Here is a 16,405-nt window from a genome sequence, read left to right on the forward strand (position 1 = left end):
AGAGGTTTTCTTCATCTTTGAATCTATCTTTACTGTATAGCTCTCTTTTTCTGACCACGTGAGTCTTTAATTTGCTAAGTGATGTACCTAGGATTAAAGCCGTGGCTTTGGCAGCTGGATCTAGCCCATTCCTTGGCTTTTTTCTGAGAGTCTGGCCTCATGTCAGAGGTACTTGCCGGAACCACATTTATCGCCACAACTCTGTGGCATTTCAAGGTCCCTGCCACCACCAAAAAGTATGCAATCAGCTTTCCATCAACACCATTTAAATGTTTCATGGCAGGACCTCTTAAAAGAGCTGCAAGGTTTTACAGCTAAAGCTGAGTCAGGAAGTCTCTCTCAAATGAGAACACTTGCCTCTAGCAAGCAGAGCCCACCAGAGAAAGTGCTGCTATCAAGAAGCCGTGCTTAACTCTATTCTTTTCTATCTAGAATAACTTCCCTAGCTCTCTCGGGCTTTTAAGTGGATTTGGTCGGTCCCACATTGGCATGCCATTCTGTTGACCAAAGTTTCTGTCCCACCCAATCCTGTAGTCACTCAGTCCCAAAGAAATACAGAGGTCTGCATTAATTATAAACTGATTGGCCTATTAACTCAGGCTTCTTATTAACTCTTATAACTTATGTTAGCCCATAATTTTTGTCTGTGTTAGCCACGTGGCTTGATACCTTTTTCAGCGAAGTATTCACATCTTGCTTGTTCTGTGTCTGGGTGATGACTGTAGACTAAGCTTTTCTATTCCCAGAATTCTCCTGTTCTCATTGCCTCACCTCTACTTCCTGCCTGGCTACTGACCAATCAGCATTTTATTAAAATACAATCGACAGTGTACAGACCATTGTCCCACAGCACTGACTAGAACCATGAAGGCTGGCCTATACCTTCATTTTATTAGATGCTCCTCAGGTGAGCCTAATATCTGAGCAAGGTAGAGACCCACTAGCCTAGGTTTTGGGCTTCCCAAGCCATCTCAGCTGAGGTACTGCTCCCTGCCCCCCAATTGGAACTTCCCAAACACAACATGCAGCAGACAGCTCAGGGACCTAAGGAAATATTGTAAAAAGGCCACCTAGTTGCACCCCTGCCTGCTGCACACACTGAGTCACTGTGGGAGGCAGATAAGGTGGGTGTCCGATGGCTAAGGTAAGTGGGCCTCATTCATCTCCTTCCCTTCCCTCCCCCAGGTGCTGCAAGATCCTTAGTGGGGCTGGTGAGCCCCGTGTCTTCCGGCCCCGTGACAGAGATGAGATGGTGAAGAAGGTGATCGAGCCCATGGCCTGTGATGGGCTCCGTACCATCTGTGTGGCCTACCGTGACTTCCCCAGCAGCCCTGAGCCCGACTGGGACAACGAGAATGACATTCTCAATGAACTCACGTGCATCTGCGTGGTGGGCATTGAAGACCCAGTGCGACCTGAGGTAGGCCCTGAGGCCGGCGAGCTCAGGAGAAGGGGACAGGGCTAGAGCCAGGTCAATGAGTAACCTGGAAACTATCCACTCAGCTCTCTGTGCTTCAGGTCCCTATGCAACAGGACCAGGATCCTTCCCGTGCTCAAGCAATCCCACATAAAGACAATGTAGCTCAAACAATCCCACTTAAAGACAGTGTAGAGAGACCTACTCGGAAAGACCTGGGAAGGACCCTCCCACCCCCAGCCCATAAGCAGGTGCTACTCTGAGTGAGAACACTATTCCCGCTACATCCACCAAGACTGTTTCCCTTCTGTCTAGGGCTTGCCTAGCTCCAGAAGCCTCTAACCCTATAGGATGTGGTTATTGTCATGTTCTGGATTTTCTAAGCCCCGATTACAGCTGGGTACACAGGACATCCTCCTAGGAGAGCCCACAGCATAGTATTCTGTCAGTGTTGTGTCTCTTTCTGCCAAGAGGTGGCTCAGTAATAGGGTCCCCTGGCCAGCCTGCTAACACAGCCACAATCTGCCTTCAGCAGGCATCTGGGAGACAAGGCTCCCAAGTCAAGGGCCCATCACATTCCCAGCAGAAGGCACATGTGACTTCGCCCACGTGATAAGGATGAAAGGGGTATGTGAAGTGTTCCTTGTGGGATGCTGGGAGCACAGTCCCACTCCAGGCTCTGTTAACTGTAAGTGAATTCAGAGAGAAAGCCTGTAGTGGTCACAGAAGAATGGCTGTGTAGCCTGTGTGGCTTGTGTCTGCCCATGCAGGATTAGGCTTTGTGGAAAGATGTCAGTGCTGTGGCCAGGCCAGGAATTCACCTTACCCACAGGGCCTGAAGCAGGTACAGGAGCTGGCTTCTCTTCCCCTTGGGCCACAGTGGGTCCGTGTAGGCCTTGGCTTGTGAGATTTAGTATTGATACCCAGGACTACTTTCCTCCAACAATGACCCATTCAGTGTCCTGCCCTGCTCTGGTAGTGTTCTCTTTGGGCCTCTGGACACTCCCTGCTCTCTCAGAGGCCCAGTGGTCCCTTTTTAAAGTGGAGACAGGTAGAGAGCTGTCTTATGGGCTCCTACCTGGTGCTGTAGGATTCTGTCTTCCAAAGAACGACGAAACCAGATCACAAACATGGACTTTGACATCCAAGCCAGGTAGCTGCAAAAGGCATCAGACAGCACAGGTATCAGACAGACCTGGATCCCCATGTTCTAGCATGGCTGAGCTGTGTGACACTGAGCCAATTACATAACCTCTCTGAGTCATATCGGTAGCCTGGGTATAACACTATCTTCCTCCATACCTACACATACCCATGAGGTAGCATAAGAAAGCAGGCTATATACATATGAGTATCAAGACCAGCATATAGGTCAGAGACCCAAAAATGAGGATACTTCATGGCCTCCCCAGCTGAATCATTATTTTCTCAGGATCCTGTACTGGCAACAGCCTAGCCTTCAGAAAAAGCAGGGGCTTGCGGAATGAATGAATGAATGAATGAATGAATGAATGAATGAATGAATTTGACCCCAGCCCTCAACACTGTTCTTGCCGCTCCCCCACTCCACACACACAGAGCAGAAAGTTTGCCTCTTTATTATCCATTTTAGCCCTCTTCCTGTCTGTCTGCCTAGTCCCTGAAGATGGTGTTCAACCTCCCAGGACAGCTGTTTGTCACCAGCTGGGCTCAGGCCTCCCAGAAATGGGTTCATCTGTTATCTCCTCCCTGAAATCACTGCATGTGGGCAAGCAGAGGTTTGTCACAGAGTGTGTCAGGGTCAGGTCACCTATCCAGCCTCTTCCCAGTTGCTCCCTTCTGTGCAGCCTCCTCCAACTCCAGACTGACCCTGCCCCAACCAGCCTCTGAAACATCCTTCCAGAGGACAGTGATAAACCTGCAGGAGGGCCTAAGACCTTTAGCTATGACCCAACCATGTAACTCGGTAGCACACTTAGAATTCCATGAAGTCAAACATGCCGCAAGTGTCCTCTGCCCTCTTCTGTTTTGAATGCTGGTCATGGAGGTTTGAACCTTGACCTCATTCAGGCCCCTTCCCACTCATTAGTTTATGGATGCACACTAGGCCCTGAGAGACCAGGATGATCCCAAAGTCTCACTGTAAGTGGCTCGATGGACCCAGAGTAGACCTGGTGTTCCAAGCCTTGACCCAGGAGCCATAAAAAGGAGGCAGGAGGGAAAACCTACAGAGAGCTCCGTGCCCAGGACCTTGGAGCAGGACTAAGCCCCCAGTGCTTTTTAATGACCATATTGTCATCTAAAGTTCTTGCTTTAAACATTCAAATGAAAAGAGGCAGCTGGACACAAGACCAAGTTTTGCCCCCAACAAGTCACCTGCTTCCTTGGGATGTTTTTGTCCTATCTACAGAATGTGTGTCAACTTAAGGGCCCTCTCCTTGCAGGCTCTGTCCTCTTTAGACCAGAGGTAGCTGCTAGCATCACACCCAAGCCCACTAGGCTTCCATCAGTCCATCATCCTGCCCATCGCCTTTCAACCTTCCAGCCTGTGCCCCACCTCACCCATGACCCACTGGGAAGTGTATTCAGAAATGCATGTTATGATGTGGGCAGGATGGCTTGGCTCAGTGGGGAAAAGTGTTTACCATGCAAGGTGGATGACGTAAATTTAATCTCTGGAATTCTGAGAAAAGTGGAAAGAGAGGGCTCACTCTACAGAGCTGTCCTCTAACAGCCACATGCGTACTATGGCATGTAAAAATCATGCACACACACACACATATACACACACGCATGCGCACACACACACACACACACTTTATTTTAATTTCTAAAGCACTGCAAGCTGTAGTTGGGCTCTGTAGCTTCCTCCAGGGTTGGGACCCCAGCTTAACACGCCCCTCTGACAGTCTCTCGTCAACTCCTTTCTCATCCCTGAAACAAATTACCTGACCGAAGCAACTTAAGGACGGATGGGTTGATTCGAGCTTATATTTGGAGGGGAAGGCAGTGTGACATGGCATCTGCAGTCAGGGAGTTGAGAGAGACGGATGCTGGGGCTCAGCTCTTTCTCCTCATGTTCTGTCTAGGACCCTAGCGTATGGATAGATGCTGCCCGTCGTTAGGGTGGATTTTCCCCCTTCAGTTAACCTGATCTGGAAAATCCTCACAGACATGGCCAGAGAGTTGACCCCAAGGTGACTGCAGATGCTGTCATTGGCAGGTGACATAAAGCATCGCAGGTGCCTTAGGTGACATCTCCTCCTGGGCTTCAGTTTCCCTGTCTGGGAATGAGAAGGTCGGAAAGTATGAATCTCCAAGTTAAACCAGCAGAACTGCGGGATGGGGTGGGGCGGGGTCTTCTTTCTCCTGCTGAGACCTGAACCTAGAGCCTCATTCTGACAAGGCCCCCAGTTCCCCCACACAATGAGCTCTCACTACACCCATACCTCAGTTCCCACCTCACAGTGAGCCCTCACCACACCCAGACCCCACTTCCCACCTCACAGTGAGTCCTCACCACACCCAGACCCCACTTCCCACCTCACAGTGAGTCCACACCCAGACCCCAGTTCCCACCTCACAGTCAGTGTCCCCACACCCAGACCCCAGTTCCCACCTCACAGTGAGCCCCCATCACACCCAGACCCCAGTTCCCACCTCACAGTGAGCCCTCACCACACCCAGACCCCACTTCCCACCTCACAGTGAGCCCTCACCACACCCAGACCCCACTTCCCACCTCACAGTGAGTCCACACCCAGACCCCACTTCCCACCTCACAGTGAGTCCACACCCAGACCCCAGTTCCCACCTCACAGTGAGTCCTCACCACACCCAGACCCCACTTCCCACCTCACAGTGAGTCCCCACCACACCCAGACCCCACTTCCCACCTCACAGTGAGCCCTCACCACACCCAGACCCCACTTCCCACCTCACAGTGAGCCCTCACCACACCCAGACCCCACTTCCCACCTCACAGTGAGCCCTCACCACACCCAGACCCCACTTCCCACCTCACAGTGAGTCCTCACCACACCCAGACCCCACTTCCCACCTCACAGTGAGCCCTCACCACACCCAGACCCCACTTCCCACCTCACAGTGAGTCCTCACCACACCCAGACCCCACTTCCCACCTCACAGTGAGTCCTCACCACACCCAGACCCCACTTCCCACCTCACAGTGAGCCCCCACCACACCCTGGCCCCAGTTCCCACCTCACAGTCAGTGTCCCCACACCCAAACCCCACTTCCCACCTCACAGTGAGTCCACACCCAGACCCCAGTTCCCACCTCACAGTCAGTGTCCCCACACCCAGACCCCAGTTCCCACCTCACAGTGAGCCCCCACCACACCCAGACCCCAGTTCCCACCTCACACTGAACTTCTGCCATACTCGGGCCTTGGGTCCCACCTCACAGGCAGCCCTGTCCGCATTTTTGTATGTGGCTTTCCTGCAGGGTCCCTGTGTCTCCTGAGCTTTCCCAGCTCTGTCCTCTGTCCCTTACCCAGCATATGGTTCCTGAAGTCACACAATGAGCCCTCTGTACTGGGATCCAGCATGGTGAGGCCCAGGAAGACGAAATGCTGTGGTCCCCAGACTTTCCTAGGCTTACTCCCCACCTGCCTCAGTTTCCCCACTGCACACTGCTTTCCTGCCTCAGGTCCACCACAGGCCACAGCAGCATTAAACACTCACCCCAGTTCTTACTTAAGACAATTCCGAAGCTGGCAGAAGCCAGCACGGAGGAAGCTGTCAGTGGAGCATCGGTTTAGGACACACTGGGGGTTACCTCGGGGGCGTTCGGAGCCCTTGGAGTCACAGACACCGGCTGTCACCAGAAACAGCAGATGTTTAAAAGCCTTTATGTAATGACAACAGGAAGCGCCCATTTCCTGGCTCTTTTTTTTCTCAGTGAGAATATCTAGGATAATTTTAGCAGAGGAAGCCACTTTTTAAAATAGATAAGACTGGTTTTATTTATATGGAAAACATATTTCAACCAGAGCCATGCTCCTGAGATTTGAGTCTTAATCATCTCGGGCCTCCAAGCTCAGAGCAACCGAATGTTCCCTTGCTGTTTGTTGAGTGAATGAACAACCGAGCAAAGAAAAGCCTAAGAACAGTTTAAGAAGTCCCTCTGGGTTGGTGGGATCTAGATGCTTCCTGAGTAGAGGGCATTGAGCACAGATGGCAAGTAAAAGGTCCCATATAAAGGCTGAGGGGAAAAGGGCATCCCAGGCTGCGGGGCAGAGTGGGCAAAGAAAGGGAAATGGAAAAAACATAGCTTTCCATTACTGTAATAAAATAATGGACAAAGGTCCCATTAGGCTCATGATTTCAGAGGTATCAGTTCACGGCCAGTGAGTCCCACTACTCTGGAGCCGTTGGCAAGGCAGCAACAGCAGCAGGAGCACATGGCAAAGTCCCCGTTAATGTCAGAGCTGAGAGGCAAAAGACAGAAGAGACTGAGGTCCCAGAGTCCCCTTCCAAGACACATCACACATACCCATCTCCTAAAGTCCCTGGTACCTCCTGACAGGGCCATCCTGGGGACCAAGACCCCAATACACAGGCCTTCAGAGAACACTCTGGGTCTAAACTATCCCAGGTGCCTCATATGGGCCCTCGTGAAAACCCCTATTGCACTTCTGAGCAGAAAACCTAGAAAGGGGCTTGGAGGCTTGTTCTTAAATCAGACCTGGTTTGGTTGGCAATGTCTAGAATGTGGTCAACTTTATCCTGTGAGGAAGTCTAAAAGGTCTGAGTCCTGGGCCAAGCGTGATGGTGCACGCTTTTAATCCCAGCGCTCAGAAGACAGGGGCAGGTGGAGTTTTGAGGCTAGCCTGCTCTACATAGCAAGTCCCAGGCCAGGCTGGTCTACATAGTGAGACTCTGTCCAGAACAAACCAAACAGACAAAGCCTGAGTCCTAAACTGCGCTACCAACTGCTTCGTCTCTAGTGCAGGACTTCCGAAGCCTCACAGTGCCCACTGGAGCAAGCCCTACTCCCTCCCCACACACAACCCTCGCCTGCCCCTTCCCCTCCCCCGTCTGACCTCAGTTCCCTCAGAGGCTTCGCAGCCACCATCCCCCATCCCACCCTTCCCCCAGCTCCTCCTGATGGCCTATGGCACAGCTCAGACCCCTTACACCTAGAGGTATCTCTGTCTGCATACCTTCAGATCAGCAATGTGGACAGGACCTCTGTGTGCTATCTGCAAGGCCTGAGCCCCTGCACACAACCTCACAACAGCTCCTCAGTTGTTTTTAACAGAAAGGAATGGACTCAAACACCCCTTGCTCCGGGAAGCTCGCAGTGGTTTCTCCTCCACTCACCCTCCTCTGTGCTTTCCAGAGCCCTTAGTCTCAGCCTGTACTAAAGACCCTAGGAGAGTTCGGTTGTGTTCAGATGGTGTGTTACTCCATCTGGGAGAAATAAAACCAGCTAACCTAGCTTCACTGTGGAGCAGTAGACCTCAGAGATGGAGAGCAACCTCATCACTAGGGGCGTACAAGCAGAGACGGGGCCAGCCTTCTGCTGGGGATGTCTCCCAGAGATCTAGGCAATGAGCAGAGGGGTGGAGGCAGATGAGGCAAAACCCCTCCTGGCATTAGACCTTAGGTATGGAAGCCAGACAAGGTGTAGGTTTCTAGAACAGCAGCCCAGAGACTGAAGGCAAGTGTGCTGCCTAGACACACACACATCAAACAGGCACATACATATAAGCACCATATACATACATGCATATATACAGTCACATACATACTCATGCATCACATATATATATCATACACGCACATATCATACACATGCATGCATCATATACACATGAATCATACACATGTATATCACACACACACACAGAGCCCTGGGGGCATATTAAATTATGTAAACCACATCCTGTACCTGGGAGTGGCAGGGTAAGATGGGGTAGACTTATGAAGGGCATTTCAAGGTCTCACTTCCTTTCTTGCAGTTTCTCAGCTGGGAAGGGACCAGGGGTAAGAACTTTCCATGTCAGACTTTGAACTGAACGTCTGTATTCGTTTGCTAGCCCTGCCCAAACAAAGCACAGATGTTCCCTAACTTAGGATAAGTTGATTTCAGATCTTCTGACTTCGTGAAGGAAAGCATATCCATGAGAATGCCTGGAGACTTGCCTGAGTCTAAGGTGGGCTAGAGATATCAGGCACAGTACCCTGTTGACACTGAGCAGGGCAGTACCCACTTGACCCCAGGACCATGAGAGAGGTGACAGTCTGACCCAGGCCTGACTCTTAGTCTCTAGGAAGTTGCTAGCTCTAGAGGATACTTTTCTCACCACTGTGACAAAACATCTGACAGAAGCAACTTAAGAGAGAAGGATTCAGCCAGAGTGGTGGCGCACACCTTTAATCCCAGCAACTCGGGAGGCAGAGGCAGGCGGATCTCTGTGAGTTTGAGTCTAGCCTGGTCTACAAAGTGAGTTCCAGGACAGCCAAGGCTACACAGAGAAACCCTGTCTCAAAAACAGAGAGAGAGGGAGAGAGAGAGAGAGAGAGAGAGAGAGAGAGAGAGAGAGAGAGAGAGAGAGAGGTTTGTTTGGACTACTCACAGTTTCAGAGGGGTTTCAGTTTGACCTGGCAGCAAGAACATGTAACAGAAGCAGAGGCAGAGAGTGGGTCTAAAACCAGGACTAGCCCATAACCCTCAAAGACCTTCCCCTAGCAACCAGCCCCACCTCCTGAAAGTTCACTATCTGCTAGCTCAGCCCCACCAGCTGGGCACCAGGTGCTCAAGTATATGAACCTAGGGGACAGTTTGCATTCAGAAGGCTCCTGGTGATTGGTGCCGTATCCAGGACCCTGGTGATTGGTACCATACCCTGGTGGTTGTAGACACATGCCCAGCATCTCCTGCCTTCACCAACATGTGCACCCCTTCATGTGTACATCTCTATATCCTAATTTCTCCCTCCATGAGGATGCTAGTCATGACCTCACCACACCTTGGGCAACCCAAAGATACTTTCTGCCAGGAAGGTCTTTGTCTTTTTTGGGTTTTTTTTATTGCTGTGAATAGATACCATGACCATAGCAACTCTGATAAATGAAAACATTTAATTGGGGTGGCTCACTTACAGTTCAGAGGTTCAGTCCATTATCATTATGGTGGGGAGCATAGCAGCGCGCAGGCAGATGTGGTGCTGGAATAGTCGCTGAGAGTCCTACATCTTGCAGGTGACAGGATGTTGACCAAGACACTGGGTGGTATCCTGAGCATAGGAAACTTCAAAACCTGTCCTCATAGTGACACACTTCCTCCAACAAGGCCATGCCTGCTCCAGCAAGGCCACACCTCCTAATAGTGCCACTCCCTATGAGATTATGAGGCCAGTTACAGTCAAATCAGCACAGTCTTGTCGCAGACAAAGCAGCAGCTCAGAGGCTCCTGGAAGGTTCAGTTCAAACTCTTTCCGGTGGATTGGGGATGGCGTGAGCTCTCAGTTCCATTGTGTGCAGGAAGAGTTGGGTGTCAGGCTTGCCTGACAGGCCCAGGATTCTAGCATGCTCTGGGTCTTGATACACTGTGGCATGTTCCCTTAACTATGTCTCAGTACACCGTAGCATGCCCCTTAACCATGTCTCTGTCTGCCACTGCCTTGGATCACAGTTACTCATTCCGGTCATCTGTGTCATGTATGAACACTGGTATTGGCTCTCAGCCATGTTCCACATCCTAACCACTCTAAGGGGGGGGGGGGGAGCCACTGAGAGGAAAGGCCCTGCACCTTCTGATTGGCTGACCAGACTGGCCCAGATGTCAGTGTGTCGTTTCAGTCAGCAAAAGCCAGGTGCTTGGTCCCTCTCAGTCTTGTTTAGCCTGAAGAAGCACCGCTCGCATTTATTCTAAATCAAGGTAAATAAAGAAGCTTTGAATGTACAGGCATCTCCAACATTGAAAATACACAAAGGAATTGGTCGTGGACCCTGTAGATGAAGCCTGGGCAAGTTCAAGTGCAGTTAGTTCACCGCTCTGCACTCTTGGCTAAGGCCAGACTTAAGGTGTAGGTCTTTCTTAGGGCCTTTCCAGTGCCTTTTATCCAGGTCAAAAGCCATAGATTTCATCCCAGGATAGACTATCAAGGTCAATAGGTGGTGGCTATCTGGGGCTCTGGGGGCTGAGAATTCTAAGACCCTACCAGATTTCAGATGAGGTTGTGATCAATTGGTAATGCCTGCCATAGGCACCATCAGCTCTTGGCTAGTTACCTAGGGAGGTCGCCTGGGAGAAGAGGTAGCACTGGACTCCTTGAAGACAAGGAGGGCCTACCCAAGTGACGCCCTCCCACATGGCTACCCCTCTTGTACAGGTCCCAGAAGCCATCCGCAAGTGCCAGCGGGCGGGAATCACAGTCCGCATGGTCACTGGTGATAATATCAACACAGCCCGGGCCATTGCCATCAAGTGTGGCATTATCCACCCTGGGGAGGACTTCCTGTGCTTGGAGGGCAAAGAGTTCAACCGGAGGATCCGCAATGAGAAGGGGGAGGTACGCACATGTGGCTACCGCAAAGGCTCTGCCTCGGGCCAAGCTCAAGAGGGGGCCGGGAGGCTTGGGCACTGCATGCTTGAACAGAAGCCAACTGGTGTGCCCCCGAAGAGCCCAGTGACTGCATGGGGCTCGATTTCTCTCTCTGACCCCACCGACGTACCACACCCCTCTCCAGATTGAGCAGGAGCGGATTGACAAGATCTGGCCAAAGCTGAGAGTGCTGGCTCGCTCCTCGCCCACGGATAAGCACACGCTGGTTAAAGGTAAGACTGGGGTGGCATCCGTAATTCTGAGCCCAGAAGCAGCTCCCCCTGAGCCAAGCCCCATTAGCATGGCATTGCAGCTTCCCCACAGAAGAGAAGAGGGGACACCAGGGATTCTCCTCACGTGAGGACCTGCTGACTTGTTCCTTTTCAGCCTTGGGAGCCCTGCAGAAGGTCCCCTGGGGAAAGGGGGCATGGGGAGACTAAGAGGCTCTCTTCCGACCCTTCACCTTCCTCAAAGGAGCTGTGGCCCTAGACCTGGGGACTCAGACTACCTGGCAGGAGTTGTTCTAATCCATGTGCATAAAGCCCCACCCCAACCCAAGACAAGATTTCTCTGTAGCTCTTGAGCCTGTCCTGGAACTCGCTCTGTAGACCAGACTGGCCTCGAACTCACAGAGATCTGCCAGTCTCTGCCTCCCGAGTACTGGGATTAAAGGCATGCACCACCACTGCCCAGCTCATACAGCCTTTCTTATGCAGACCTTCAGGAACTTTCCACAGACCCAGCTCTTTCATGCCTAGACAGTATTTACTGTTCTTTGTCATCTGAAAGGCAGCTCACCTTCCCCTCTGTCAGGCCTCAGACCCTTAGGAAGCCAACCCTTGAGAACTGGTCCAAAGGATGAGAAGGCTTGGGAATAGCCCAAGGCTAGAACCTTCCTGCCTGTCATGAGAGGGTTACCGCTCACCAAGCCTCAGCAACACCAACCGGCATTCCTGTAGTTACAGCCCTGGTTCATATCTTAGGACTCCTACTACGCTCTCTGAGACCTTGGCCAGTCTGTCCACTCTGGGTCTCAGTTTCCCCATCGGTAAAATGTCCAGAAGGTGAAGTTGTTACTTCTGCCTGGGATTACCCCTAAGCACCTTAGATGCTTGTGTCTTAAAGATGGAAGTAGATGTGTCCTGTGGATAGAAGCATTGAACCCCACGACTACAAACACAGCAGCAGGGGCCCTGGCTCACTGACAGACACTGCAGCAGAGGCCCTGGCTCACTCACAGACACTGCAGCAGGGCCCTGGCTCACTCACAGACACTGCAGCAGAGGCCCTGACTCACTCACAGACACTGCAGCAGAGGCCCTGGCTCACTGACAGACACTGCAGCAGGGCCCTGGCTCACTCACAGACACTGCAGCAGGGCCCTGGCTCACTCACAGACACTGCAGCAGGGCCCTGGCTCACTGACAGACACTGCAGCAGGCACTGGCTCACTCACAGACACTGCAGCAGGGCCCTGGCTCACTACAGACACTGCAGCAGAGGCCCTGGCTCACTCACAGACTGCAGCAGGGCCCTGGCTCACTACAGACACTACAGCAGAGACCCTGGATCACTCACAGATGCTACAGCAGGGCCCTGGTTCACCCTCTTTCCTCACTGACTGCAGCGGAGGCCCTGGCTCACTCACAGACACTGCAGCAGGCCCTGGCTCACTCACAGACACTACAGCAGGGCCCTGGCTCACTACAGACACTATAGCAGAGACCCTGGCTCACTCACAGACACTGCAGCAGAGGCCCTGGCTCACTCACAGACACTGCAGCAGGGCCCTGGCTCACTACAGACACTACAGCAGAGACCCTGGATCACTCACAGATGCTACAGCAGGGCCCTGGTTCACCCTCTTTCCTCACTGACTGCAGCGGAGGCCCTGGCTCACTCACAGACACTGCAGCAGAGGCCCTGGCTCACTGACAGACACTGCAGCAGAGGCCCTGGCTCACTCACAGACACTGCAGCAGAGGCCCTGGCTCACTCACAGACACTGCAGCAGAGGCCCTGGCTCACTCACAGACACTGCAGCAGGCCCTGGCTCACTCACAGACACTGCAGCAGGCCCTGGCTCACTCATAGACACTGCAGCAGAGGCCCTGGCTCACTCACAGACACTGCAGCAGAGGCCCTGGCTCACTACAGACACTATAGCAGAGACCCTGGCTCACTCACAGACACTGCAGCAGAGGCCCTGGCTCACTCACAGACACTGCAGCAGTCCCTGGCTCACTGACAGACACTGCAGCAGAGCCCTGGTTCGCCCTCTTTCCTCACTGACTGCAGCGGAGGCCCTGGCTCACTCACAGACACTGCAGCAGCGCCCTGGCTCACCTCATTCCTCACTGACTGTAGCAGGGCCCTAGATCACCCTCATTTCTCACTGACTCATCTTTCACTCCCTGACGCTGTCCCTGAGCCCCTATGGAGGAACTACTGTGTGTTCTAGCTTGTCCTCCACTGTGCACAGCATGGGTTCCACAGCATAGGCACCAAGCCGCATCCCTGCACGGTGCAAGAGGATGTTCTGCTCCAGCCGCTGGATTTTTGCTCAGGCTGGAGAGGATATGAAGCCCTTGTCTAGGGGTGGGGGCAGAGGGAAGCTCTGTGTTCCTCACAGCACAGGGAACTGCACTGTGCAGAACCCCTGGGATCAAGGGACGAGAACAAGAGGAGATTAAGGCAGATTGACCTTGGCCATGATGGACCAGTGATACCATCACCCCGAGGGGAGGGGAGATACATAGGAAGGCCAAGAAAGGAAAAACGATGAATAGGGAGCTCAGTCTGCTTTAGGAGAGTGACCCGAAGGCAGAGGGGTCACTGGGATCTTCCGAAGGTAACAGCTGCAGTAGGACTGGGCTGTGCAGTGCAGTGTGCAGTGTGTGTGCTGGGTGAATGCAAGTAGGTTATGTGCAGATCTGGTGTGGAGAGAAACAGCAGGGAATCCCATAGGGTCCCCCGTACAGACCCCGCTACAAGCCCACACCCCTTCCCTGGGAGTCAGGCATAACAGACCTGATGAGATGTTAACGGTTACTGTGAGACTTCTGAGTCAGGGCCTCTGGCATCCTTGTAGTGCCATCTGTGACAGACAGCCATTGTCAGGACAGTGTGAGCCTCAGCTAGAGCCCTCTGGGGTGATGGACATACAGGGCAGAAGCGAGGGAAGCCCAGGACACCCACCTGAGTGTTGGTAGAAGAAAGACCATTAAATGGTGGTGCATGCCTTTAATCCCAGCACTCAGGAGGCAGAGGCAGGCAGTTCTCTGAGTTCAAGGCCAGCCTGGTCTGCAGAGTGAGTTCCAGGGCAGCCAGGGCTACACAGAACAACCCTGTCTTGATAAACCAGAAGAAAAAAAGTAAGACCATTAGAGACTAGAGAGACAAGGAGAAGAGAGGAATAGTCACAGGTACCTAGGAAGATAGGAGGGGAGTCTACAGAGAAGAGCGTGAACCACTCTGGGACCAGCTGCCAGAAGAGACAGGATAGAGATGTGACCACAGGGAGGCCCCAAGGAACCATGCAGTGTAGGGTCTGGTGAGTTCCTTGTCTTAGAGGAGCCCAGTGCTGGTCAAGGACCCAAAAGAGTCAAAAATTGACCTGCCAGCTTCAGGGACAGGAGTCCAAACAGACTGAGCCTGGGCCAGTAGGATTTGGACTGACTGCCAGCCAGCAAGAATAGCCAGGATAATTCCCAAGGAACCAGTCAGGGAGGCTGTGCTTTCTGTGGGGTAGAAGGGATGGTGTCCCAACCCTGGAACCTTGTCTCCTGCCTCCACAGGCTGATGCTGTTTCTTAGCACAGACAGGGCAATGCCTACACACGGAGAAGGAGGCAACCAGCCACAGTGATGGCATGAGGTGTTGTGTTCGATCTGGTTTTCACCAATTATTTCATTGGAGATGTGTGTGCAGAGAGAGAGGTCAATGCCAGTGGGGCAGGATCATTAGCAAGTGGCGTGGCTATGGCAGGATAACTAGGGGACTGTGTTTCTTGATAGACCTGCCAAGAACTGTGAGAGCGAAGACAGTGCTGGAGCATGGGCAGCCCCAAGCCAGCCTGGGCTAATGAGGAGCCTGGTACCCTGAAAGTGCGGGAAAGAGCAGTGATGAGAGGGGCTGGCTGGCCAGACAGGGCAGAGGCCATGCTGAGGCTCAGGGCTGGCTCTGGGACCCTGAGCACACCCTCTTACCCCCTAGGCATCATTGACAGCACACACACTGAGCAGCGGCAGGTGGTGGCTGTGACAGGGGATGGGACCAACGATGGACCTGCTCTCAAGAAGGCCGATGTGGGCTTCGCAATGGTAAGAGTGGCTTTAAGGGGGCCTCAGGACTGATTGGGTCCCAAAGGCAAGGATGGCAAAGCTTGGACTACACAGCTTCAAACTGGCATATGGGGCTTCCGACACACACTTAACTCCCACCCTCACCATCCACCAAAGTTTGTATTCAGCCAAAGCTTTTGAGCCCCAGCCTAGCCTCAGAGGTCTTCCTGAAAGGTGCAATCGGTGCCATGCTGGGGTCAGCTCTGCCCTGCTGGGTGTTTAGAGACCAAGGAGGAATGCAGCAAGGCCAGGCTTCCTGGGGGAGAAAGTTGGCCTCGGAGGGGTGGCTGTGTGCACCCGTGCACACCTATATATGTGTGCGCATGTTTGTATGCATGTATACACATATGTGCATGTGTGTTTCTGTGTGGTCTGAATGAGCTGGTTCCTTTATGTCAGGGGTGAGGGGTACAGGGCTAAGGCTGTGTTAGAGGTAAGAACGGCCATATAGAGCCACTCACCTCCCCGGCTGCTCCACCAGGCTCCTGTCCCTGTCCCCACAGGGCATTGCAGGCACAGATGTGGCCAAGGAGGCCTCAGACATCATCCTGACGGACGACAACTTCAGTAGCATCGTCAAGGCAGTGATGTGGGGCCGGAACGTCTATGACAGCATATCCAAGTTCCTGCAGTTCCAGCTGACGGTCAACGTGGTGGCTGTGATCGTGGCCTTCACAGGTGCCTGCATCACACAGGTGGGTCCTGGGAGAACCATACCTAAAGCCAGGAAGGGCAGTCTCAGGCCTCCAGAACATCCTAGGTTGCTGGGATCGCAACGCTGGAGACGGACACACGTTGTGTGATACACAAGAGCGGGACTCCATTATAGTCCTCCGCGCAGCCACCAGTCCCGTGCAACTTAGAAAAGAGGCGTGGAGAGGCAGTGTGATTCAGGCTGCCCAAAAGATGAGGGGTACAAGGCCTCGTGCCTGTCTCACCACCTGCACCTGCCTGACCCTTGCTCCAGAAGCCTGCAGAAGCTGGGGCAAAGGCATTTCAGGCACAGGGGAGATTAGTTGAGGATCCAGATCCGACCAAGCTTTGTGGGGCCTTCACTCCGGAGTAGGGTAGATTAGGAGCGGTATGGC

The 16,405-nt window shown here is 52.9% G+C and overlaps 1 protein-coding gene across 14 annotated transcripts in view; it reads left to right on the forward strand.

Annotated features, from left to right (window-relative positions):
* Atp2b2 (ATPase plasma membrane Ca2+ transporting 2) overlaps nucleotides 1-16,405 on the forward strand; it is a 320,698-nt gene that overhangs the window by 286,603 nt on the left and 17,690 nt on the right. For all 14 annotated transcript variants that reach the window (XM_075983151.1, XM_075983148.1, XM_075983150.1 and 11 more), the window contains 5 exons: nucleotides 1,186-1,420; nucleotides 10,762-10,941; nucleotides 11,120-11,207; nucleotides 15,190-15,296; nucleotides 15,821-16,012. In XM_075983151.1, the coding sequence (XP_075839266.1) occupies nucleotides 1,186-1,420; nucleotides 10,762-10,941; nucleotides 11,120-11,207; nucleotides 15,190-15,296; nucleotides 15,821-16,012 (802 nt within the window). The remainder of the gene's footprint in view (nucleotides 1-1,185; nucleotides 1,421-10,761; nucleotides 10,942-11,119; nucleotides 11,208-15,189; nucleotides 15,297-15,820; nucleotides 16,013-16,405) is intronic.

Source organism: Microtus pennsylvanicus, chromosome 8 (assembly GCF_037038515.1).
Source record: "Microtus pennsylvanicus isolate mMicPen1 chromosome 8, mMicPen1.hap1, whole genome shotgun sequence".
Taxonomy (NCBI): Eukaryota; Metazoa; Chordata; class Mammalia; order Rodentia; family Cricetidae; genus Microtus; species Microtus pennsylvanicus.